This window comes from Paroedura picta, chromosome 15 (genome assembly GCF_049243985.1).
Source record: "Paroedura picta isolate Pp20150507F chromosome 15, Ppicta_v3.0, whole genome shotgun sequence".
Taxonomy (NCBI): domain Eukaryota; kingdom Metazoa; phylum Chordata; class Lepidosauria; order Squamata; family Gekkonidae; genus Paroedura; species Paroedura picta.
In genome coordinates this window covers 11,006,138-11,027,564 of record NC_135383.1, presented here as the reverse complement: position 1 = coordinate 11,027,564, position 21,427 = coordinate 11,006,138, and the positions used below count along the sequence as shown (strand labels likewise).

Here is a 21,427-nt window from a genome sequence, read left to right as displayed (position 1 = left end):
GTCTTGGCCTTTATCCCAGTCTGGCGGTGGCACTTTAGGTGGCACCGAGCCAGTATCTAAAAGTAACTTCCCCACTGGGGCAGGGACTGATTCACTGCCGTGTTATGTGTTGGGCTGCGGTGAGGACAATGTGCCTCCATGGCTTGACTTCAGCTTGTGCGCCTTTAGATTTAGGAGGGCTTCCCCCCCCCCGCCCCGTCCCCAGTCGTCACTGCAAGAAAGGTTTCGAGTCAGGCTGATGTCAGAGACCTGGAATTCAGCTATCAATCCTCCTCTGACATCACTTAGGTGAGTAACGCTCCCAGGCCAGACTTCAGAGAACAAGACAGCAAGCTGAGGTTGCAACTAGGCATGCGGTGGATCGATAACACATGGAGCTCGTGCCTCATGCGTGTTTGCTTGGAAGCAAGCCCCACTTGTTTCAGTGGGTTTACTCCCAAGTATGGGCGCTTAGGACTGCACCTCAGATCCTTAGACAGTGTGTTCTGTGATGTGCAGAAACTCTATGGCAACATCCCAATATTCCGGTATAATTCAGGTCTTCAGAGGATTGCTTCATCTAGGATAACAGAAGGAACTTGCCATCAAAAACTCGCTAAACGCCAAACATTCAGCCATCTCCCCTGCACTATGTCAGCGGGTCTGTTACAGATTGGTTGACTATAAAGGCTCTTTCATTATGCCCACTGCAACTGAAATTTGAGGGCATCCTGTAAGACGTTTTAACGTGTTTCGCATGTCGCTTTGCGCTTTTTCTTTGCTGGAGTAGAAAATATCAAGCTGCGTGAAATATTCACAATTCCGTTTCAGCAGAACTGCACTTGGCGTAAATGAAACGCGTCCCCTACCTTGGGACTGACACATGAGACAAACAATGTGCTTGGATGGAGCAGTCTCTTTATTGTGTACTGACGACATACATACATTTGGGCTCAAACTGCAGAAAACGAAGAAGGTGCATCCATTTCATGCAATACCTGTACAGATCCCTTTAGCTAGTGTGAATGTCTGGTGAATATCCTTTCCCTTTCTCTGCGGCTCTAAATGCTCAAGAGTCAAGTCACTACGGCAGGAGATCCAGCTCCTAGGCCTCTTATTTTATGGAAAGCTAATAAATGCTGCCGTTTCCTATGAAGCTTTAAAACTGCCGGCCTAGTCCCCAAACACTTGTTTATCATTCAGAAAGGACTCCGCTGGTATAGCCCTGGGCAAGAATGACCAAGAAGAAACTTCTCTGCATTTCAATTTTGGTGGATAATGCTCAGTTGCAGGTTCGAATCTTTTGTGAACCTGTTTTGAGGCAGGACAGCACTCCATCTGACCCTTTCAGAGACACTGCAAAAGAACATTGTCTCTAAATGTGGCAACGTATTTTAAATTGAGCACATGCTGAATGTCTGCCTTTTCTAGAGGGGCAAACAAAGTCTTGGGAGATTGACTGATAAATACCTGGCAACCTTCAGAAATGCCAGCACTGAAAAAGGTGGTGCATCATTAATGTCCTGAGGTCTGACAGCGGATGTCTGGTCCAGCTCTCCTGCATGGGGCTATGGCCAAATTTGCAGCTGTGACTTTGGTTCATCCTACCATTCATGGATTTGCTGGGAATAATGAATGTAACAGAACTCTAAGAAAGATGACAGGGATAACATTTCTGACCATGCTCTCCATTTTTGCCAGTGTCCCCTTATCCATTTTCCCCCCACAGTTGTGGCAATCTGACTCTGAAAAGATGGAAGCACATTCTCATCAGGCTACGTCATTCACACGTATCCTTGCCATACAAATAAATAGGAATACAAAACTATTGCTCTGTAAATTCTATTGTCAATAAATACAGTTATAACCAACAAGTTAAAAGAGCCCGTGAAAACTTATTTAAGCTAAGAGAGTAAACAAGAAATGCCTTAATTTCTTATTAAGCATCTCTAGGGTTAGAAAATTATTAAAACACAAGAATGCTCCATTAACGTAAAATATCCAGCAGTGGTTTTCTTAGATGGGATAATATCTATCGTGGGGAGGGGGGGGAGAGAATAAATACAAGAACGAAGCTAATTTTCTCTGTAAACTCATCTTTCCCAGGGGGTCTTTCCCAGAACCGATGAACCATTCAAACCACAGATCTTGTGACCTCCCAATGAATTTGTTTCTGTACAGATGGTCCCCAAATGAACAGTCCCCACTCCTGGCTGCTGCTTGCGGTGCCAGACAAGAAACATCCTACAGTTGGGACATCTTCCTAACAAAGTTAGAACTTCTCGTTTGCCAGGTTCCACACTTTTGAATGATTTGGGCAAATTAATTATTATTCCTTGACCAGAAAAAAGAGTATAAACCTATTAAAAGAGGAGCAGTAAAAACAACGGGTGGGACTGATATCGGTGGAACACAAAGGAGCAGAGGTGAAGAGCGTTTGGTTAACAAGAACGGAAGAGTCCCCAAAGTGCTCCTGGCAGGAGAGGCACTGCTCGCTGTTTGAAAAGGCCGGTCACCAAGCTCTCACTCCCTTAATTCTTCTTCCTTTGGAAAGTGCTCTTGTTTGCAAGCCACATCCACTAGCAGGTGGAGATCTAGGAAGAATGGAAAGGGCATTTCAGTATTCTAAACAACCTTCCAAAGGGGGCCAAGGGACAGGAAGGATTATTTGGAGTTGAGCAAATAACGCCAACCAAGCCAAATACCTGGAACTCCATTTCCAAATCCAATGTTTTTGATATCACCGATACCTGTATTTCTACTTTGGTTGGCAGTTCAAACTGAAGAATCAGGGGGAAAAGATTTAGAGCTGGAAAAACAGTGGTGAGGAAAAGTTTACAACCCCATCTCCCAGCACGAGGATCCAGATCCAATTCTGAGACCTCTGCAGCTGCTTGTAATTAAAATTAAAGGTGTCAATAGATCTGTTTTTGGCTTTCCTACATCCTCTGTCAACTTGCATCCTCGGGGCAATTGTACACACTATCGGAGCATCCAACAAAAATAAACGAGCATTAGCAGACTCAGAAAACCTGCCATTCTTACCAGGAGATTTGCCCTTCTGCGAGTTGCTCCTTCTTTCTCGGCATTTGCTTTGCACGGAGGAAATGGAATCTTTGACCGATTTGCTGAGGGGACCCACCTCCGAAATGAGGAATCCTATCTGTTCTGAAGACACAACCGTTGCTGATGGGCCTGTCTGACACTTCAAGTCGGGATTGTCCTTAAAAAACAAACCATGACAGAAATGAGTTTTAGGGCAATGTGGAATTTTAATTTCGTAAGGAGTTGATGCAAAGGCCTGTTCCGATATTCCTTTGAAGACTTTACTGTTCAGGAAGGAATGTCTCTCAGCCAAGTCCAAGCGGTGGTCTACAGACTTGACTGGAACCTCATGAGGGAAGTGATGAAATATTTTAAAACCATGCATGTTTTACTTCAAGCTCCTGGAGAACAACGATGGGACAGCGCTGTAAAATATGCTAATATATATTAAAGTTGAATCTTATACTAATTAAAGCGCAGGCTTAAACAAAAGAACCTTTAGATGTGGCTTTCCTTGCGGAATGCTCTATAGCTATATATTCATCTCACTCCATACCTGCTGGTGACAGAAGGGCAGTTCCTCCTGTACAAACACCACGGATGATTGTGCCGAAGTTTGGCTCAGCTGTTCCTTCAGTTTCACTTGTGTTTGGTGAGTGGCTACAGGTTGTGGCATCATCTGGGTAGAAGTATTCTCCACTGGTTCAGTGGTGTGGATTGTGTAAATGAACTCTGGAGACTGTGGTAAAGAGCAGGCTATCGCTTGGTCGGATTCCACCACAAAGGACGTAATATCAGAGCCGACGGGAGTTAGGGGTTCAAGGTGGCTGGCTTGACTCGAGGGTACCTCACTGTTCCCTGGATTGATCAGCAACTGCTGGCCTCGATTGGGCTGTGAGGCTGGGCCATGGTTCTCCACCGGCTCCACCTTTACCATTTCCAGTTTGGGAGATGAATGCATCTCATCCACAATCTGGAAGACAGCCTCCAAGTTGACTTCTGTCTTCTTGGTTTCATCAGAAGGGTTGCAGGGCCAATTTGAAGGCAAAAATTCAACTGGGTATGAAGACTGCATGGGTGGAGTCTGGAGAGGCAAAAGACAGCAGCATGGAATAACAGTCATAACACTTTTTTTACTCGGTTCTTCAAAAGCCTGCATTTTCCCAGCAACCAGTTTGTCTGAGTTGGTCTTATCCATTTTCGAACACCTGAAATCCTCACAATAAAAGAGGCAGCTGAGTCATTCTTTATTTCTTACTTTAAAGCACTCTTTCCCCTGTATTTTACCCCTACTAGGTGTTGTGTATAAGTTTCTACCCCAGAACCTGAACTTGAGGTCAAAGATAGGATCGTAATTCCCTGCCACTGATTGGCTCATGCCTGACTTGTCTCCTTGCAGGAGCCAGTGGATTCAAAGATATTTGCCACATCTTGATTGGACAGATGCAGACCGTTCCATTCGGGATCCAATCACTTTAAACCATGCTGGCATCCAAACGCCTGCAAGCAAAGGAATTCATTTTGTTCTTGGTTTGTATATTTTTAGGGGGGTTGTTCAGGAGTTTTCTAGTTCAGTTTTGCCTCCTATAACAACATGCTAAGATCACAATAAAGAGCTGGCTTCCTTGAACCCATGAATTTAAAACTGTATTTTTTAATTAAATAAAACTAGAGGAGGAACCATAAGGACTTTGGGGGAAGGGATATCCTAATCACATCCCCCTCCCCACACACCATGCCCTACTTTCTTCCTCTCTTGTTGTGGTTTTGACTGCACACTCCACATGCCCAGCCACCAAACCACTGTTACCTTCATTCCTCAATTAATCACCAAGTTTCCCACCCCCTTCTCAGTGTCTGTCTTTCCTGTCCATTTTCCAGCCCACCCAATCTCCTATTTTCTTCTTCCTTCTCCTTGACCAATTCCTACCGTTTAAAAATGTATCTGTGTTTTTCTCTCACACACATCTGTGCATGCACAAAGGCTATTTTTCTGGGTCTCAAGCCTTCAGTGAGTTTTTTAAATTAGCTTTCGTATTTTTCTGCAAACTTGGGGATTAGCCCAGGATTGCAGAAATATATACTCCGTTATGCTAGTTTCCCCTTCCTACTGTTACATATTTTTTGGTGATCCACATGGAGCGGCCACCCATTGCTATCAGCTATGATTCATCAGTAGGGTGGAGGAGAAAAGGAGGGGATCAAAGGGAGCCTGTGGGATTCTCTGACATTCCTCAAGATCAGCACTGTTTTGTGTATTAAAGCCATGAACAAATTTGTTTTCTTACAAGCCTGCATTCGACGTTATGTATACGGCCTTGCTCTTTCAAGGCTTAGCTGAACAATGTCTAATTTTTATGTTGAAAGGAATATCTCTTACTTTGTTTTCAGCTGTTTTATTCTTTAAACAGAAAAAGAAGCACACTGTGGATTACCAATCCTTTAAATGTTGCAACATTGTCCTTCCCCCAGCGATATGAGCATCAGTCAATAAAAAGGAGGTTGTTCATTCGTTTGACTTTTTGCATTTTTATATTAGCTGTGCTACTTCAATCGGTACTGCTGTGGCAGAGATTCCATTTGCCCGGGACTGCACCTTGGCCATTTTACTCTCCTACGAGGGTATAACAAACTGTGCACATAAAATGGCTGCCATTGCTCCTAACGTCCCATCCTCCTTGATAAGGAGGTGAAACTGCTCTTGAAAGGGGAAGTTCTCTAACAGCTTTCCTGGCCTCATTCTCCAGCGAATTGATGGCTGCGACTGACATTTGTTAAGGCAGCACATGCCGATCCTTGTGTGGCACTGTGCCCTCCTGCACACAAGCCACTGAGGAAACCCTTGGAGAACCTTCTGCCATGTCCTCCTTTCTTGGAGGACAGCCTGCTTTTCCTCAGTAGTGACAGCTACAACAGTCTGGTCAAATGGCATTTTGCCACAGCTAGCCACCACCATATGTAAATACATCCAAGGTATACTGTTGTTGGGAGATATCTGCAGACATAATTTTCGGAATGACACTGAAGCAACATCTCATCTTTTCTCCTAATGAAGGAAGAATGGGGATAATTGGAAAGGATGGGGAGTGGTTGAGGAGAAAGTGAAGAAAGAACAAAGTAAGTGAGTTGAGAGAGGAGGAAAGAAGGAAATTAGACTATGGAAGTATCTTTTTAAAAAGGAAGAAATCCTTGATAATAAGGGTTGGGCCCAAAGAGCTATGGTGGAGCATAAAGCCTAGTGTTCTGCAGAGCAGGTAGGAAGAAAACTGAGAGAAGGTTTGACCTGCAGTAAGAGACTGATTAAACTTCAGTTAAGAATTTTAAGCCCTGCCTGCCACAAGCATATGAGAGGAGTAACTAGCTTAAAGGATATCCTCCTTTACTGGTGGAACATATTTTCATTAACCGAATTATGGACCTTTATGAAATAAGAAGTCAAAAACAACCATTCTTTACAGTTGCAAATTAATGCTTTAAAATCCCTTTGCCAAAGAAATACTCCGAGGATCTATTTATACTGTTCTGTAACTTGCAAGCAGGAAAACACAAATGACTTTTGATTCATTCATTGATTTTTTTTCTTCGTTTTTCCATAGTTTGTTTCTAATGTATTACTGCAAAATGGTGTGAAGGGAAATTCTGAGTCATGATCTGTGCAGCTTGTTCCGTGCGTCCAAGGAAGCTTTGGCCTTATGCTTCTCAATCTGTACTCCCACCTTCCATGTCAGATGGCAAACTGCTTCTGAATGGGGGGGGGGATCTCCAAAAATAGTTTGAGATGGCGGCACCCTGTGCTTTTGAAAGGGGAAAGCCGTGGTTCAGTGGCAGAACTTGGCTTGCAGAAAGTCATTTGCCATTCAGAATAGACAGTACTTACCTTGATGGACCAGTGGTTGGATTCAGCATAAGGCAGCTTCGTGTACATGTCATGTAAAAGGAGGAACCCCACTTAGCACACTGAAAATGGTTGCTGGATCCCAGCCTTGGGTTCTACTTGCCAGACTTACCTGGAAATAGCTGCAGTGTGTATAGGTTGAGGCTGTAGGGCTGGCACAACCACTTAAGGGATCCATGTGGGTAGGCGGAGAGCAACACTGTAATACAGCTGAAAAGAAAGAAAAATATTAAAAAGTCAATGGCTTTCCCAGATGTAACACATTTCTGGATTTATTTTCTTGATCACTGTATCTATTCTAGTACTTGTGCAGCATGGAATACAATCCACCCTGCTTGTGATACTGCCTTTAAAAAAAATCACAGAGATGCATGCTACAACATGGGACTGAGGGAGCTTGCAAAGCAAAAAGCAAATTAAAAAAAATTGTTACTGTGGAAAAGGGTAGGCTTGCTGATGTTTGCTGCAATGTTCATTGGTCAAGGGCTCGATGTTTGGTGCTTCTGTCAGGGGAGTGCTGACCACTAAAAAATTACAAAATTCTACTGGTGTGTGTATGTGTGAGCACTGCTTGTGAAGTTGTGGTAATCCTGACAAAAAGGGTCTGCAACATTACACGTTTGCAGAGGTGGTGGCTACCTGAAAGAAAGAAAGAAAGAAAGAAAGAAAGAAAGAAAGAAAGAAAGAAAGAAAGAAAGAAAGAAAGAAAGAAAGAAAGAAAGAAAGAAAGAAAGAAAGAAAGAAAGAAAGAAAGAAATCTCAGCTTCTGAAACAAATTAGTGATTACTATATAGTTTGCCATAAACTAGTTTTTCGGAAAATGAAATAATGGCTTAACACTGGAAAACACTTCACTACTGGAAAATCACACTGTGATATGCTCCAAATAAAACAGCCGCTTGAAGACTGCCAGTGAGGGGGAGCTCACTACATAAAATCCATGCAGGCCATCTTATCCAACCCCCTGCTCAATGCATGATCAGCCTAAAGCATCCAGGAGAAGTCTCTGTCCAGCCGCTGCTTGAAGACCGCCAGTGAGGGGGAGCTCACTGAGCCATATGGAAGGGTAGTATAAAAATCTAATAAATAATAAACAAATCATAGAATCATAGAGTTGGAAGGGGCCATCCAGGCCATCTAGTCCAGCTGCCTGCTCAGTGCAGGATCAGCCTCAAGCGTCCAGGATACGTCTCTGTCCAGTCGCTGCTTGAAGACCACCAGTGCTTGCTCTCCATATCTCCCAACTCTGGCTGTGCTCTACAAATATATCCTAACATATTTCTAAGTTGTAACTAGTTTTTCCCCCCTGCTGTTAAAGATGTGCAAGCGCAGGGTCACCTTGCACTAAATTGTGGAAGGCTGGAAATAAGGCTTGCAGCCAAGAATTTCAGTGTAACTGGGTTCTGGAGACAGCCAAACAGATGCTCCTGGTACACTATCACCCACTTCTTTCCTATCTGTGGTAATTTCTTGCTGGAATGTATGGCATTAGCAAAGTCCATTGGCGACAGCTTTTTATAGACAAAAACTTGCCCATGAAAGGTTTTTTTTTTTTAATTCTCTTTTCCGTGAAAAGGTTACTTTACTTCAGTAGACAGTCGCCGTCTCATAATACTAAGGATGCAACAACACCTAGGTTGTTTTTTGTTTTTGTTTTTTTAAAGAAAAACTGTTTTATAAAAACAGTTAAGATTATGGTGGCTCCAAAAACCGAAACCCTTTGAAATAAGACATGAAACGGTAACATTTAAAAAACAAAACAAAAACAGAGTCGCAGGCCGAAAAACAGCCAAGTCCACACAACTACTCTCATTCAAGAAAACAGCCTGATTGCATGTTTTCTGTACTTCGTCACTACAATGTATAATTTGTTTGCTTCACAGGTTCTGGGAATAATCATGTCTACAATGAAGGATTCCCAGACCAACTCTGAACATTTCTGGCCAGGTGCCTGCTTGGGATTGGTAAAATAGCCCAGTGTTTGATTCTGGGCGAATGCTTTGTCCATAGAGGGTTTATTTGCTAAGGCAAAAGGTCTCAGGCCTGCAAGTTAAGCGAGTACATGTGAAAGATTCATGTTGTATACCTAGGGTTGCCACTCTCCAGGTGGGGCCTGGCGATCTCCTGGAAATGACAAGTAATCCCCAGATGCCAGATATCACTTCTCTTTGAGAAAATGGGTGGCCTCTATGGCCTCATGCCACAAACCATATATATTTTAGTGGTTATTTCGTGTGGGCCTGTCCAAAATAGACCTTAGGCATAAACCCTTAATTTTAAACACAGTAATCTTCCTATACAATTTAACATCATTAAAGTTATGTTCCAGTTTATCAGGTATCATATTCAAGATCATCTAATGGCAAATATGCTGTAAGTCTACAAGTAGGTCACAATTACCACTGTCATTCTACAATGAAGAGATCACCTCTATGGAGGGAGCACAGTCCTATAATAGGACACCTGCTGTGTACACAGAGAACCCCAAGTTTAATCCCTGACATCTCTCTGCTTAAAATATAGGATTTCTGTAAGCCTGAGAAAGATCTTCCTCCTCAGGTGTCTGAGACCCTAGCAGCTACTGCCAATGGACAACTGGATGGGCAACTTCATAACTTCCCTTCGAAAAAATATAAAATGCAAGCACTGAGAGCTATTACAAATGGAACTTCTACCCCCAAAAAATCCAGACAAAGCAGCCCAACCTAACAGAAAGAAAATATGCTTAAGGCAACTGAAAGTTGTGAGGATCAGAATGCAACCATAAAGCCTAGTACAAAAATGGCCATTCCTTTTGTCCTTTTCAAACTGGGTACTTGTTTTAGGCTTCTGGCCAGCGTGTTAAAGGACACCCCCTTCTGCTCTTTTAAATGTAATTTTCTTGTTTTCATATACACTATATCATCAACTAATCACACTGTGATCATGGGGGGGGGGGTTCTGCTGAACAATACTATTACCTGTTGGGTAGTAGGCTTGGGAGTAGGGTGCCGAAGCTGCATAGCTGCTGTACTTCTGAGAAGAGGTGGCCATTGTCTGGGGCCCTTGCTGTATGTGCACAGATGTAGCGCTGGGCTGCAGAGTGTAAGTAACCTCTGTCGGAAACCTCTGGAGCACCGGGAAGGGAACCCCTTTGTCTGAAAAAGTAGATGCCTCCACCTGCCCTGGGAGCATCCCAAGGGAGTTCGGCCATGTTCTGGGAGGAAGAGGAGTCCGATCTGAACCTTTCAAGGGGAAAGCATTTTGGCTGTGCGACGGCGACAAGTAGGAGTACGGAGATAAGGTGTCCCGCCGAAAAGACCGGTGAAACTGCCCTAGAGTCAGTGATGCTGCACAAAGAAACAGAGAGAGGGGAGGAAAGTGGTTCAGCAGGCTATGCGATATGAAGGCCAGGGGCATCAACTCAGCCCTGTCCCACCACTGGATCTGAGCACTGTGGTCTGAAACACGGTGACTTCATTTTATAGCAAGCAACTCCTAAAAATACAACTCTCTAGTTGTGGGCTGTGAAGGGAAAATTACCCCCTTTGAGTCAGCAAGCACATTCTCCCAAGCTTATGGCCCTGGGCAGGATGTCCTTAATTGCCAGCCCTTTCCTGGTTTTGGCATCAGATAACCCCCCCAGATATAACCACAGAGCTAAGAAAAGTCTCAAGTGGCACACAGCCTGAAACTCCAGTACAAAATCCCAAGATGCCATTTGATTGTCAGAGCTGTAGATATACAAAAGAGAGGCAACTCTACCCTGTATTTATGGGGCAAGCCTTCTTGATTTACCGCTCAATGGGCTGTATTCAAATTGATACCAGAAGGACCCAGTCAGCCAGGGACTGGGAACTAGTGGATCAGTGTGCTGTGGATGGAGCGTACCACACAAGAGGGATCGCCTCCTGAGAGCAAAGGGTCTGTTCACACAATATTGTTTCTGTGCAGGGGAACTACTCTGCTTGTGCCAAGTGTGACACGCTATTTTGCCACATTTCTTGGATTCCTGTCAAGGCTTCACAGAGCAAAACAGACATGTCTGCATTTATCCCGCATTCAAATATGCGTGGTAGTTTCCCACAGGAAGTGACATTTGTGTATGAAAATCATCTTATGCAAAGAGACCCAGAGCTGCTCAAGGCAAGCATGTTGCTCTTCTACAGTGGGGGGACAGCCTTTCTCTCCCCAGTTTCACGGCCAGCTCTGCCAGGCATCCTGGAAATGTCTACCTTGGCTCCCTAACCACACATACAAAAAAATTTGGAGTGAGGGAACATGCTTGGGGAATGGTATACAAAGTGACAATGCAGGAAGGGGTTGGAGACCTGCCCTGGTGTTTCATTTTCATTTTATGTGCCTGCCCTGGTGTTAACTAGCACATGTCTTCCTTACATACAGGCACTGCTTCTCCTCAGGATTGTGGGATTTTTTTTTCTGGGAGCTGGGCAACTACAAAACAGCACTGACTTTTGCATATTCCCTTGTGTGCCATCCATGAATGGGTGAGTGCAGAAGTGAAAACCTTAAGTCTCGCATGCTGCATTTATTCTAGTTGGATTGTGAACCTGCCAGCCAGACTTGTGCCTTTTAATTATTTCTGTCTAGTGCTATTGTAGATACTTTCCAGTAAATAAATATTAATGATTGTAATTGGGACAGCGAGGAACTGGCCTGAATGAATAGGAGCTGATGAGTGGGGTGAGAAATCTGTTGATCCAGAGTTGTTTTCTATGAGATATTGCAGCTGAATGCTTCTTTAAAAAAAGGGTGGGAGGGTTTTAAAAATGTTTATGCTGATCTTTTTGTTTTATGGTTAACTGATGGAAGGTGCTGAGGGCTGGCTGCCCTAGGAGCGGCAGCATAAAAGTTAAATCAATAAATACAGTTGCATTACACTTTTGCTGAGAAAAACCTTGCACTCATCTCTGTGATGGGACACTGGCTTGCAGTATGTCATTGGTGCAGGTATACTCAAAATGAAAGAGAAGACATTGTATTCTGGTGTATTGGAAATTTCAGCTGATTTAACTATCGATTCCTTTCCAAAAGAACACGTGTGTGTGTTTCTGATTCTTCAATAAACTACAATTCCCAGTGTACTTTGAAAGACAGCCGAAGGCGGGGCACAGAGATGTCATGCAAACTGATAGGAAGGACAGCATCGAGACAGGGTGATTCTGGGCTGATAGCTCACTTGCTAGAGCAAATCAGAGATGGAGGGGTGGGAACATGTTAATAACGGCGAGTCCCACCTCCTTTTTTCCACATCAGTGACATGGGTGTGAGTGGGAGGAGACTCTTAGCCAAGATGTGCTTAAACATAGGGAACATAGGTGGAGGAGGAGCATTCCTTTCCTGCTTTGAGTGCAGCGTTTAGGTTTGCTTTTTGTATGGTATGTGCTTAAAATCACTTAGGAAGATGGTTCTTCTAGTTTACTCTGGAGGGAAGTTGTATATCCATGTATATGGAAACTCACGGCATGCCTTATTTCTGAATGTATTTATTTGTCGAGATTTTCAGCATGATGTTTTCAGACCACAGAAACTGGGGGTGGAGACTGTGTAGGTGACAGTTATGTATATATAAGGTGTCAGATGCTGTCTCCAAAGTTGCTTAAAAGGAAGAAATCTACAGCAACAGCCTGCCTTAATCTCTGCCTGAATTCAGCAATGGAACACGGGGAGGAGAGGAACCAGTGCAGGGCAAGATGCCAGGAAACCTACACAGCTTAAAGGTGGAACACAAAAGAACTATCTAAAGAGGGACAGTGCAAACTTATATTGTTGTATGATCGCTCTGAGCCGTGCTGTAATCTCTCTGAGTTTGTTCTACTGATAAAAATGTTCCTTGTAATCTGCAATGTATGAACTAGTGGAAATAAGCATGCATACAAGAAAGGAACTGGCAATGAAATGTATCCTGTACATGTTCAGGGCCCCCCAGTGTTCGGCTCTGATTGCATCAGTCCAGCGATATACAGAAGGTCCCTGGTTCAATCCCTGTTAGATGCCAGGCAGACCTCAGAGAGCTGCAACTGGTCAGATCAAACAAGACTGAGCTAGATAGGTTTAAGGAAGACAGGAGAAGCCACGGATCACTGCTTAGTGACAGAGCACTTATTTGTGTGCAGACAATCCCTGGCATCTCTCTTTAAAATGCTTTTAAACCGGATGGTAAAAGGACTCTCTGTACCTAAGACTGTGAAAAGCCGGTGCCATTCAGAAGAGGACACTGAGCTTGATGAATGGTCTGACTCAAAAGGCAGCATATTCCCAACCCAGAGGGCCACTGCCACTCGTAGTATGCAGCACTGGACTGGGTGAACCCATCACCTGAACACTTTCCTATTTTTGCTTTCCCTCTATTTTGCTCTTTTCTACTGGCCATCCATTTGTTCTTTGGAAGATTACTGGGAACTCGTGCAGTACACCGGTTAAGACCAGAGAGTGGACTTGGACCAGGGAGAGTGGGACTCAATGGCAGCCTGTTTCTCAGCCCATCCGGGGCACTGTGGTAAAGATTAAATGCCCGGGAAAGGAGAGCCACGTATGCTGCTTTGAATGTTCTGGAGAAACGTGATGCATGTTTTGGCTTTTTTGGATAACCTCAGCGCTCAGTCACAGAAGGCGCAAGGGGGCGGCCAAGGCGGCAACGGTCAGTCGCTTTGGTTCCTCGGCAACATGTCACTCTGTGCACGTGCAGAGGTGCCACCGGCGGTCCACACTTGACTGTAGAGCAGGGGTAGTCAACCTGAGGTCCTCCAGATGTCCATGGACTACAATTCCCATGCAAACGCTGGCAGGGGCTCATGGGAATCGTAGTCCATGGACATCTGGAGGACCACAGGTTGACTACCCCTGCTGTAGAGGAAAGAGGTCACGTTTTGGCACAGGGCTGGGAGACTCCCTGCAAGCCAAAGGGGCCTGGCCTGGGGCCTGTGGGTGGGTGGGCGGCAGGTCCACACTTGACTGCAGAGCAAGGGTAGTCAACCTGTGGTCCTCCAGATGTCCATGGACTACAATTCCCATGCAAATGCTGGCAGGAGCTCATGGGAATCGTAGTCCATGGACATCTGGAGCACCACAGGTTCACTACCCCTGCTGTAGAGGAAAGAGGTCACGTTTTGGCATAGGGCTGGGAGACTCCGTGCAAGCCAAAGGGGCCTGGCCTGGTGCTCCTCCGTCCATGCCCGTGCGTGGGTGGGTGGGTGGGCGACAGGCTGCGTGCCCCCCGCCGCCACAGGCGCCACCCCGTGGGCCTCTCACCGGGCTTGCTGTCGCTGCTTCTGGCGGCGGCCGAGGCGGGCGGCTGGCCCTGCGGGGCGGGCTGGGGCGGGTGCTGGGGGGCCAGCAGGGCCTCGGAGGAGGGGGCGGCGGCGCCCCCCGCCCCGCCCCCGCCTCCTCCTCCTCCGCCGCCGCCCCCTCCTCCGCCGGCGTGCAGGGAGGTGCTGAGCAGGCGCTGGAAGCGGTTGGGCGGGCGGCTGGTGACTTCCAGGCCGGCGGCCAGCTTGGCCTTGTTGGCGCTGGTGAGGCGCTTGAGGTGGACCAGCAGGTCGGGCCGGTCGCGGCGGAAGTGGGGGCTGTGGAAGTGGTGCAGCGGCCCGCCGGGCGACGGCGACGACGACGACGACGAGCACGACGACGAGGGCGACAGCGACGGGCCGCAGCCTCCGCCTCCCGCGCCGCCGCCGCCGCCGCCGCCTCCCCCGGGCGGGCCCAGCACCACCTTGCGGAAGCCGTAGAGGTTGAGCTGGCGGATGAAGCTGGTGAAGTTGGTCGTCTTGAACAGCTCCGGCGACGACGGCGACGGGCAGGCCGCGGCGGGCGGAGGGGCGGCGGCGGCGGCGGCGGTGGGGACAGCCTCGCCGCCCGCCGCCACCAGCGCCGCGCCGCCTCCTCCGCCTCCGCCTCCGCCTGCTCCGCCGGCGCCCAGCAGCTCGGCCTCGAAGAGGGGCTGGTCGATGAGGAGGCCTTCGCCGCGGGCGTCCCAGCGGATGGAGCGGAAGCGCGGGCTGTTGACCAGGCGCCACAGCTTGGCGGGGAAGTTGTTGGGGTTGATGGGCGCCGCCGACAGCAGCGGGTCCTCCATGGCTCAGGCCGGCGCCGACGCCCCCGCCCCCCCGCGCCGCCCCCCGCGACCGTTGAGGCCCAACCGACGCGCACGTCAATCAGCGCGCGCGCCGGCCGAGGCGGACGCGAACGGCAAGGAGTCGGAGCAAGACCCCCCCCCTTCCCCATAGTCAAGCTGTGGTCCTCCAGATGTCCATGGACTACAATCCCCGTGAGCCCCTGCCAGCGAATGCTGGCAGGGGCTCACGGGAATTGTAGTCCATGGACATCTGGAGGACCACAGCTTGAGTAATCGTTTTAAAAGGCGCTTGGGCGCCGCCACCCCTGCAGCTTCGGCCTTTTTCCGTATATATATATTGATTATATTTGGTTCGATTTCTGCCCAGCCGCCCTTGGAGGTTTGGCGTTGGAGTCCTCCTCCGGGCTCTGATGGGAGACGCGAAAATCCCATCAACCCCGACCCCATCAGAACAGAAAAGGGCAGTGGCAAGGATGGGAGAGGACCTGGCCTAAAAAAGAATTAAAGGATGAAGGGAGATCTTCATACAGCTCAGACTGGATTCAAAGGGGTAGCCGTGTTGGTCTGAAGGAGCACAATAAAACCAGAGTCCAGTAGCACCTTTAAGACCAACAAAGATTTATTCAGGGCGTGAGCTTTTGAGCAGGCACTCTTCCTGGGACTCTAGTTTTAGGTGGCTGTGATAAAGCTGGCTATCTCCGCAAACATCTTGGCCTTAACACGCACCTCCTAATCTTATACCTGTTTATTGTCTTGTTTAGCATACGGCAGGTGTGTAATATAGCCAGGAGATTCTAAAGCTGCTTGGCTGCCAGGCAAGAGACATTAGGAGGTGGTTTGCCATTTATTTATTTAATTGCCTGACACTGTTGTCACAACCCTCGTATTCCTCGGAGGTGGCCCTTCCAAGTGCTAGCCAAGCTGACGCCGAGTTTCTGAGCTCTGCGAGGATTGGGTCTGAGTAAACTGCAGATTGGGATTCAGAATAAAAAAATCCACACATGCACCTTTATTACGATTATTCCCTGCCAGTCTTGCAGTCGATAAATCCCTTTTAACACTGTACATTTTTTTAAAAAAAGATCTGACTTCTCCAGCTTTGTAATTACAAAATTATTTGAAGTTTATGTACTTTGATATATAATAAACATACCTCTGAAGACAGACACACCTCTCTTTCCTGCTAGCACGAAGTAGGATGTGCAAGTGTTAATCTCACCCCTTTTGAATCAACAATTATTAAAGCACCTCAGATACTTGTGGTTTTCTCCGTTTATACACATTGCTGGAAAAGGTAATTTGAAATATCTTGCTGTGGAAGCTTAGTGGGAGATGGTGGAGCAGTTACTTTCAGCCTAACCTACCTCACCAGGGTTATTGTGCAGATGTAAAGGAGGAGAGGAGAACAATGTGATCTGTTCCGAGACCCACTGTGGAGAAAGAACATAATTATGCTAGGTAGCAGCTGCAGAGGCTGGGTGAAGAGACAGAAAGCTGAAGTAATGGGAAAATAAAGGTAGGGAAAATAAAGACCAGCTCCAGGTGGGAAAACTGCTAGAGATTTGAGGTGTGGTCTGGGAGAGGGGTTTGAGGAGGGGATAGGCCTCAGACAGAAATAATGACAGAGTCCACCGTTCAAAGCAGGCATTTCGTCCACCAGAACAAACACCGCCAACCTCCAGTTCACAAAGGAGATGAAACTGACAAATACTTCTGATAGTCACCAACTGTTCGTCAGTTTCATCTCTTCTGCTTACAATTGACTGACGGGTCATTTCTAAGCAACCTCCAGATCCCAACTGGAGGTAAAATCTGGAATGACAGCTGATCTCCAGATGACAGCTCAGTTCCCCGGTATAAAAATAAAACAAATTTTAAAATAGCCTGTCATGGCACCATTTTGTGTTTTAACCGTATATAACTGGAAGTCCACCAAGTTGAATAGGGTTTCCTCCCAAGGAAATGCACACATGCCTGTAGCCCTGGTATCAAGGTACATGGCTTCCTTCGTAGACAAGACGTTGAGTAGTCTGGAACAGTCTGCAAAATTACACTGGCCTTGGCCTTGAAATGAACACCCAGAAACCACTACATTCCTTTAAACTATGTTAAATTGTTTAAGAATATGGTAATGTTCCACATTCTAAGAATACAGCCATGAAAGGAAGGCAGGGCAGGCCTGCCCTTCTCAGATGTTGTGAATAAAATATTCGGAATGACAAGAAGAGTTTGCTTATATATCCTTGGGCTTTTCCTCTCTGGGCTCCATAGCCTTGCATCTAAGAGATGCTTTCTAGTGTTGCAATACAAATTGGGTTTTTGGAACAGCATCCTGAAGGCTGGCAGGATAAAAATCCCTTGCCCGGTTTTCCCTGTGTGGCCACACAAGTATACATGTAATGACTTCCCAAAGGGCACAGGAAGCAGGCTAGCCCAAACAGGTATTCGAATTTGTGCAGCTGCTCGCGTCCAGTGGCAATGCTGACCTCAATTCAAGATGGGAGACGGGATGCCAGGGACATTTTTCACTGCAGAAAGGTGGAGGGGAAAGAGGAAGTGAGAGCAGAAGCTCTCCCAGAATGGGGACTGCCAATTAATCAAATCCACTCCCAAATAGTTATTGTTCTTGACATTGGGGACTTAAAATAAGGAGAGCGCATTTCAGACCAAGTTTGGCCTGCGAAACAATCATGGCATCATCAGCGTACGTAAGGATTGAAATTTTCTTGGAATCTATCTTGGGGGCACGCACATCAACATTCTGGAGGTGTTTGATCGAGGAGCCAACATACATATTGAATAAGAAGGGGGCTAAGATACACCCCTCTCTCATGCCTTTCTGGGTACTGGTTCTGTGCAAACTAAGAGGGAAAACCTGGGGATGATGGCAGCGGCTGTCAGAAGCCCAGCAAGAACTGGAGACAGAGGAGGAAGTGAGGCGTGTGCATGCCTGAAGCTGCGTTGGTACGGTGGCTGGCCCTTGCCTGCCTTGATGCTGAATTAACTCAGCGTTCTGGATGATCCAAGCGCCAATAACAAAGCTTTGACTGTAGAGGCTTCTGCTAGCTTTCCAAATGCCCAACCACTGTCCTATCCTTCTGAGTTGTATTTATCGAAAGCTGCAATTCGCAGAAGTCATTTTTGTGCCTAGAAAAGAACACAGCCCTAGTTATAAAGGAAGGCCCAGCAGCAGCCAGCTATGAACGGAAGCGGGAGAAGCATTCAGTCACAACTCAGGAATACAACTCAACAAAGCAGCACTAATATAGAGATTTTATTCAATTGAATTTCTTACAGCACATTGTTTTGTCACAAAGCTATTGATCTGATTTTGGAGGGTGGGGTTTTTTTGTTTGTTTGTTTTTTTGCCTGAAGACAGTGACACAAATTCATGAGAGCTGAAAGGAGTTCTGATTAACCATGGCTGACTTCTTTTCTCTCTTTCTCTCCAGGTTTCTGTTGTTGTAATTTGTGCAAATGAGCTGAAAATCAAACCAGATCTGAACATTCCTTCTTTCATACATATACACTTTTGTACAGGTAAAAGTTCAGAGCATGGCAAATTAAAAGATCTCACCATTTACCAATAAGAAGTGACTTGCTCCCTAAAAGGGGCCGTGGGAGCAATTCAGGGAGAGATCCAGTGCCTAGAGGACAGAACTGGCTTTTAGGATCGAGACCGAAAGCAGGCTGAAATGTGGAAGGTAGTGAAATAATAGAGAGAAACACTGACTCTGCTGACAATTGAAAAATCCAGCCAAGAGTGAGATGCTGGCATGAATTCCTGCCTGGCTATGGAGAGGAGATAATTTTCAAGTGCCTTTCGAGACAAGGAACCTTGCACACCCTTCCAACATGGAGGGGGTCTAGGGACCTTTGAGTTAGCTAGTGAAAATGTCAGCAGAATCTCTTTCTCTCCCCCCCCCCTTTCAGAAAGTGCCGGTTGATACCTGTTTGGGTGGAAGTGAAAGTCTCCATAGGGGAGTATTCAGAGCTCAGGAGACCTACTTCCAAACAAAGAATTTACTGACCTCAGAATAAGCCAAAGAACATTTTTGTGGTGATGGTTATGGTCTTTTTAAAATCCCCTGCACCTTCTTGAGTGACAGGGACAGGGTCCCCTGTTAGCAAGTGTTCTGTGTCTCCTATTTATGAGATTGGCATTCCCTTCCCACCCCTTCCCCTCATTTATTTTCCAGACTATGTTTTTTTTTTAAGTGCAGAGAAATAACATTAGCAGCATTTTGGACTGAAACCCTCAAGCACACTAAACAGCACGTTCCAGGAGGAAAAGAAAACCACATTGTCCGCCTGCCCTCCAGGCGTCAGGTTTTCAGGATAAAGAGCAACTGGAAAGAGGGAGACACAAGTGCAGCAATAAGGGAGGGGAGAATACACCTGGTGGTGCAGATCCAGGGGAGCTCCAGTAAAAACACCAGACTGGAACCAGCTGCCCGGCACCTACCGTGGGCAGACGGGAAGAGCAGCAATGCACACTTGAATCTGCTTCCCACATACAACAGCCCGGCTGCTGGGGCAAAGAGTCTGTTCCCTGGAAGATGGCCGGGAATGTGCAGAGAGGCACTCTGCTTGACAAGAGAGTCCTTCCTCCTGCTTTTGGTATGAGTGCTGGCCTTGAGCTCTCCGGGGAAGCAGCTGGCAAGCCAAACACTATGGAAATATTACTACTGCAGCTAGAGCTCTCCCGTCGAAAGACCACCCTGAAGCTGCCTTCTGTCTTGCACAATTCAGCCTGCCTGCCTTGGTAGGGTGGGGCAAAGAGGGTCTCATTCTGATCATGCCTTCCTATTGCTTTGGGGGGGACAAGGCAGAATCTGCACCACATCCCCTGCCAGCCCTCTGAAGAAAGACACTGCGGTCTCCGGTTCAGCCTCAGGTCTTCAGAACCATACAGAATGCCATGACGTGGGCCGTGTCACGCTCTTTAATCCAATTTTCCTCATCTCCAATACATGGGGCACCAAGTGGGTAAAAAAATCGCCAACAGTGCATACAAGGCTTGGTGGTCAAGCGCTGCGTTACCGACCTCATCAGCTGCAGCCGAGGCAGCCCCTTCCTCCCAGTCTGCAGGTTGAAAAAGGCCAGGCTTGGACAGGCTCCCTCTTTGAGCATTCAGCTAGAAGCTGTGGCTATGGGCTTCTTCAGATGCTGGCTCATCAGTTCCCTGGCCCGGGATACCTGGATGTGATCGTAACAGGAATTGCAGACAAGGACCGGATCGTAGAGCTGTTGATCGGGAATGGGCAGCTTCAGGTGGCAGCAGCTGGCACAGAACACATTCCCGCAGTTCCTGTGCGAGGGGCAGAAGACAGGTAAGGTCACACACGGTTAAGCGTGGGCACAGCGAGGCTGGCGTGCGGAGGATCTTGCCTTAGGGCGGGAGACTGGATTTGACCACTGCTCGCTCAGGGATGGATCGGTTGCTATTGTGCATTTGGTTGTGCTGCAGTACGGGAGACCTAAGAAGTGAAACTGCCTAGGGGACAGAGGAGCCCAGGATGAATAAATGTAGTTTCCTCATCTCTGCTAGGGACTGATTTTGCTTGCAAGTTAGAATGGCGTCCTGTCTGTGATCTCCTTCTACGCAAGTTGAGCCTCTGTTTGGTTCTATCAGACCATCTTTCCCCCTACTCCTGCCCCAGCACTTCCATCTTAACCCTGTTTTCCTGCACAGTTCAGTTCCTGTCCCATCTTTGTGCCCGCTTGTAACCTGAGGCTGATTCTGTGAAGAGAGGCTGATTCTGTGAAGGGTCAAGGGGGTGGCAGGTGACAGTGGATGAGCGAGAGGGTTGTGAGCGTCCTGCATAGTGCAGGGGGTTGGATTAGCTGACCCAGGAAGTCCCTTCCAACTCTATGATTCTATGATTCCTTCCACAATGCTATGACTTCTACTAACTCTCTTAGCAATTTTCTTTTGGCTGATATCAGCTACCCAAATGCCATCCCATATGCTCGTTTTATATGCATTGCTATATTCTTATTCTCCATACTTCTCCTCTCAATCTTTGACGATCTCAACGGTATTCTAAGGCAAGTGATCTACAGACCACCAATGTCACAGGGAGCTCTTCCAAGGAAATACTGTGAGCTTCCTTCCGTCATAAAACACTGTTTCCCCATACAATCCAATTTAATTCTTGCTGTTCTAGAGACAGACCGCGTCCCGACTTTCCCCCCTTTGAAATTCCAAGTTTCCTCTGTAAATGTGCAACAACAGGGAACAGCAGCGAAATATTTTATTTTAAAAAGTGATGTTTGGAACACCTTTACTTTTCTGACTGTATTCTAAATGGGGAATACTACATTACCAGTCTTTTTCAACCTTTCGATCATGAAGGACCCCCTGAAATAATTGTTCAGGCTTTGAGGACCCCCAGAAGTGGTCAGCTGCCCCCTTCCCCATCACGCCCCTG

The 21,427-nt window shown here is 46.8% G+C and overlaps 2 protein-coding genes across 6 annotated transcripts in view; both read right to left on the bottom strand.

Annotated features, from left to right (window-relative positions):
• Positions 1 to 880: 880 nt before the first annotated feature.
• On the bottom strand, positions 881 to 15,033 carry HSF5 (heat shock transcription factor 5). Its single transcript, XM_077312099.1, has 6 exons — positions 14,171 to 15,033; positions 9,880 to 10,248; positions 7,032 to 7,129; positions 3,581 to 4,108; positions 3,025 to 3,202; positions 881 to 2,573 (listed from the first exon to the last, which is right to left on the bottom strand). Exons 1-6 carry the CDS (start codon positions 14,991 to 14,993, stop codon positions 2,503 to 2,505), a joined length of 2,067 nt encoding a protein of 688 aa, XP_077168214.1. The 5' UTR covers positions 14,994 to 15,033; the 3' UTR covers positions 881 to 2,502.
• Positions 15,034 to 18,251: 3,218 nt separating this feature from the next.
• The window catches only part of MTMR4 (myotubularin related protein 4), a 44,361-nt gene continuing 41,185 nt past the window's right edge, over positions 18,252 to 21,427 (bottom strand). For all 5 annotated transcript variants that reach the window (XM_077311063.1, XM_077311060.1, XM_077311061.1 and 2 more), the window contains one exon: positions 18,252 to 20,304. In XM_077311063.1, coding sequence (XP_077167178.1) covers positions 20,127 to 20,304 — 178 coding nt within the window. In that variant the 3' untranslated portion in view covers positions 18,252 to 20,126. The remainder of the gene's footprint in view (positions 20,305 to 21,427) is intronic.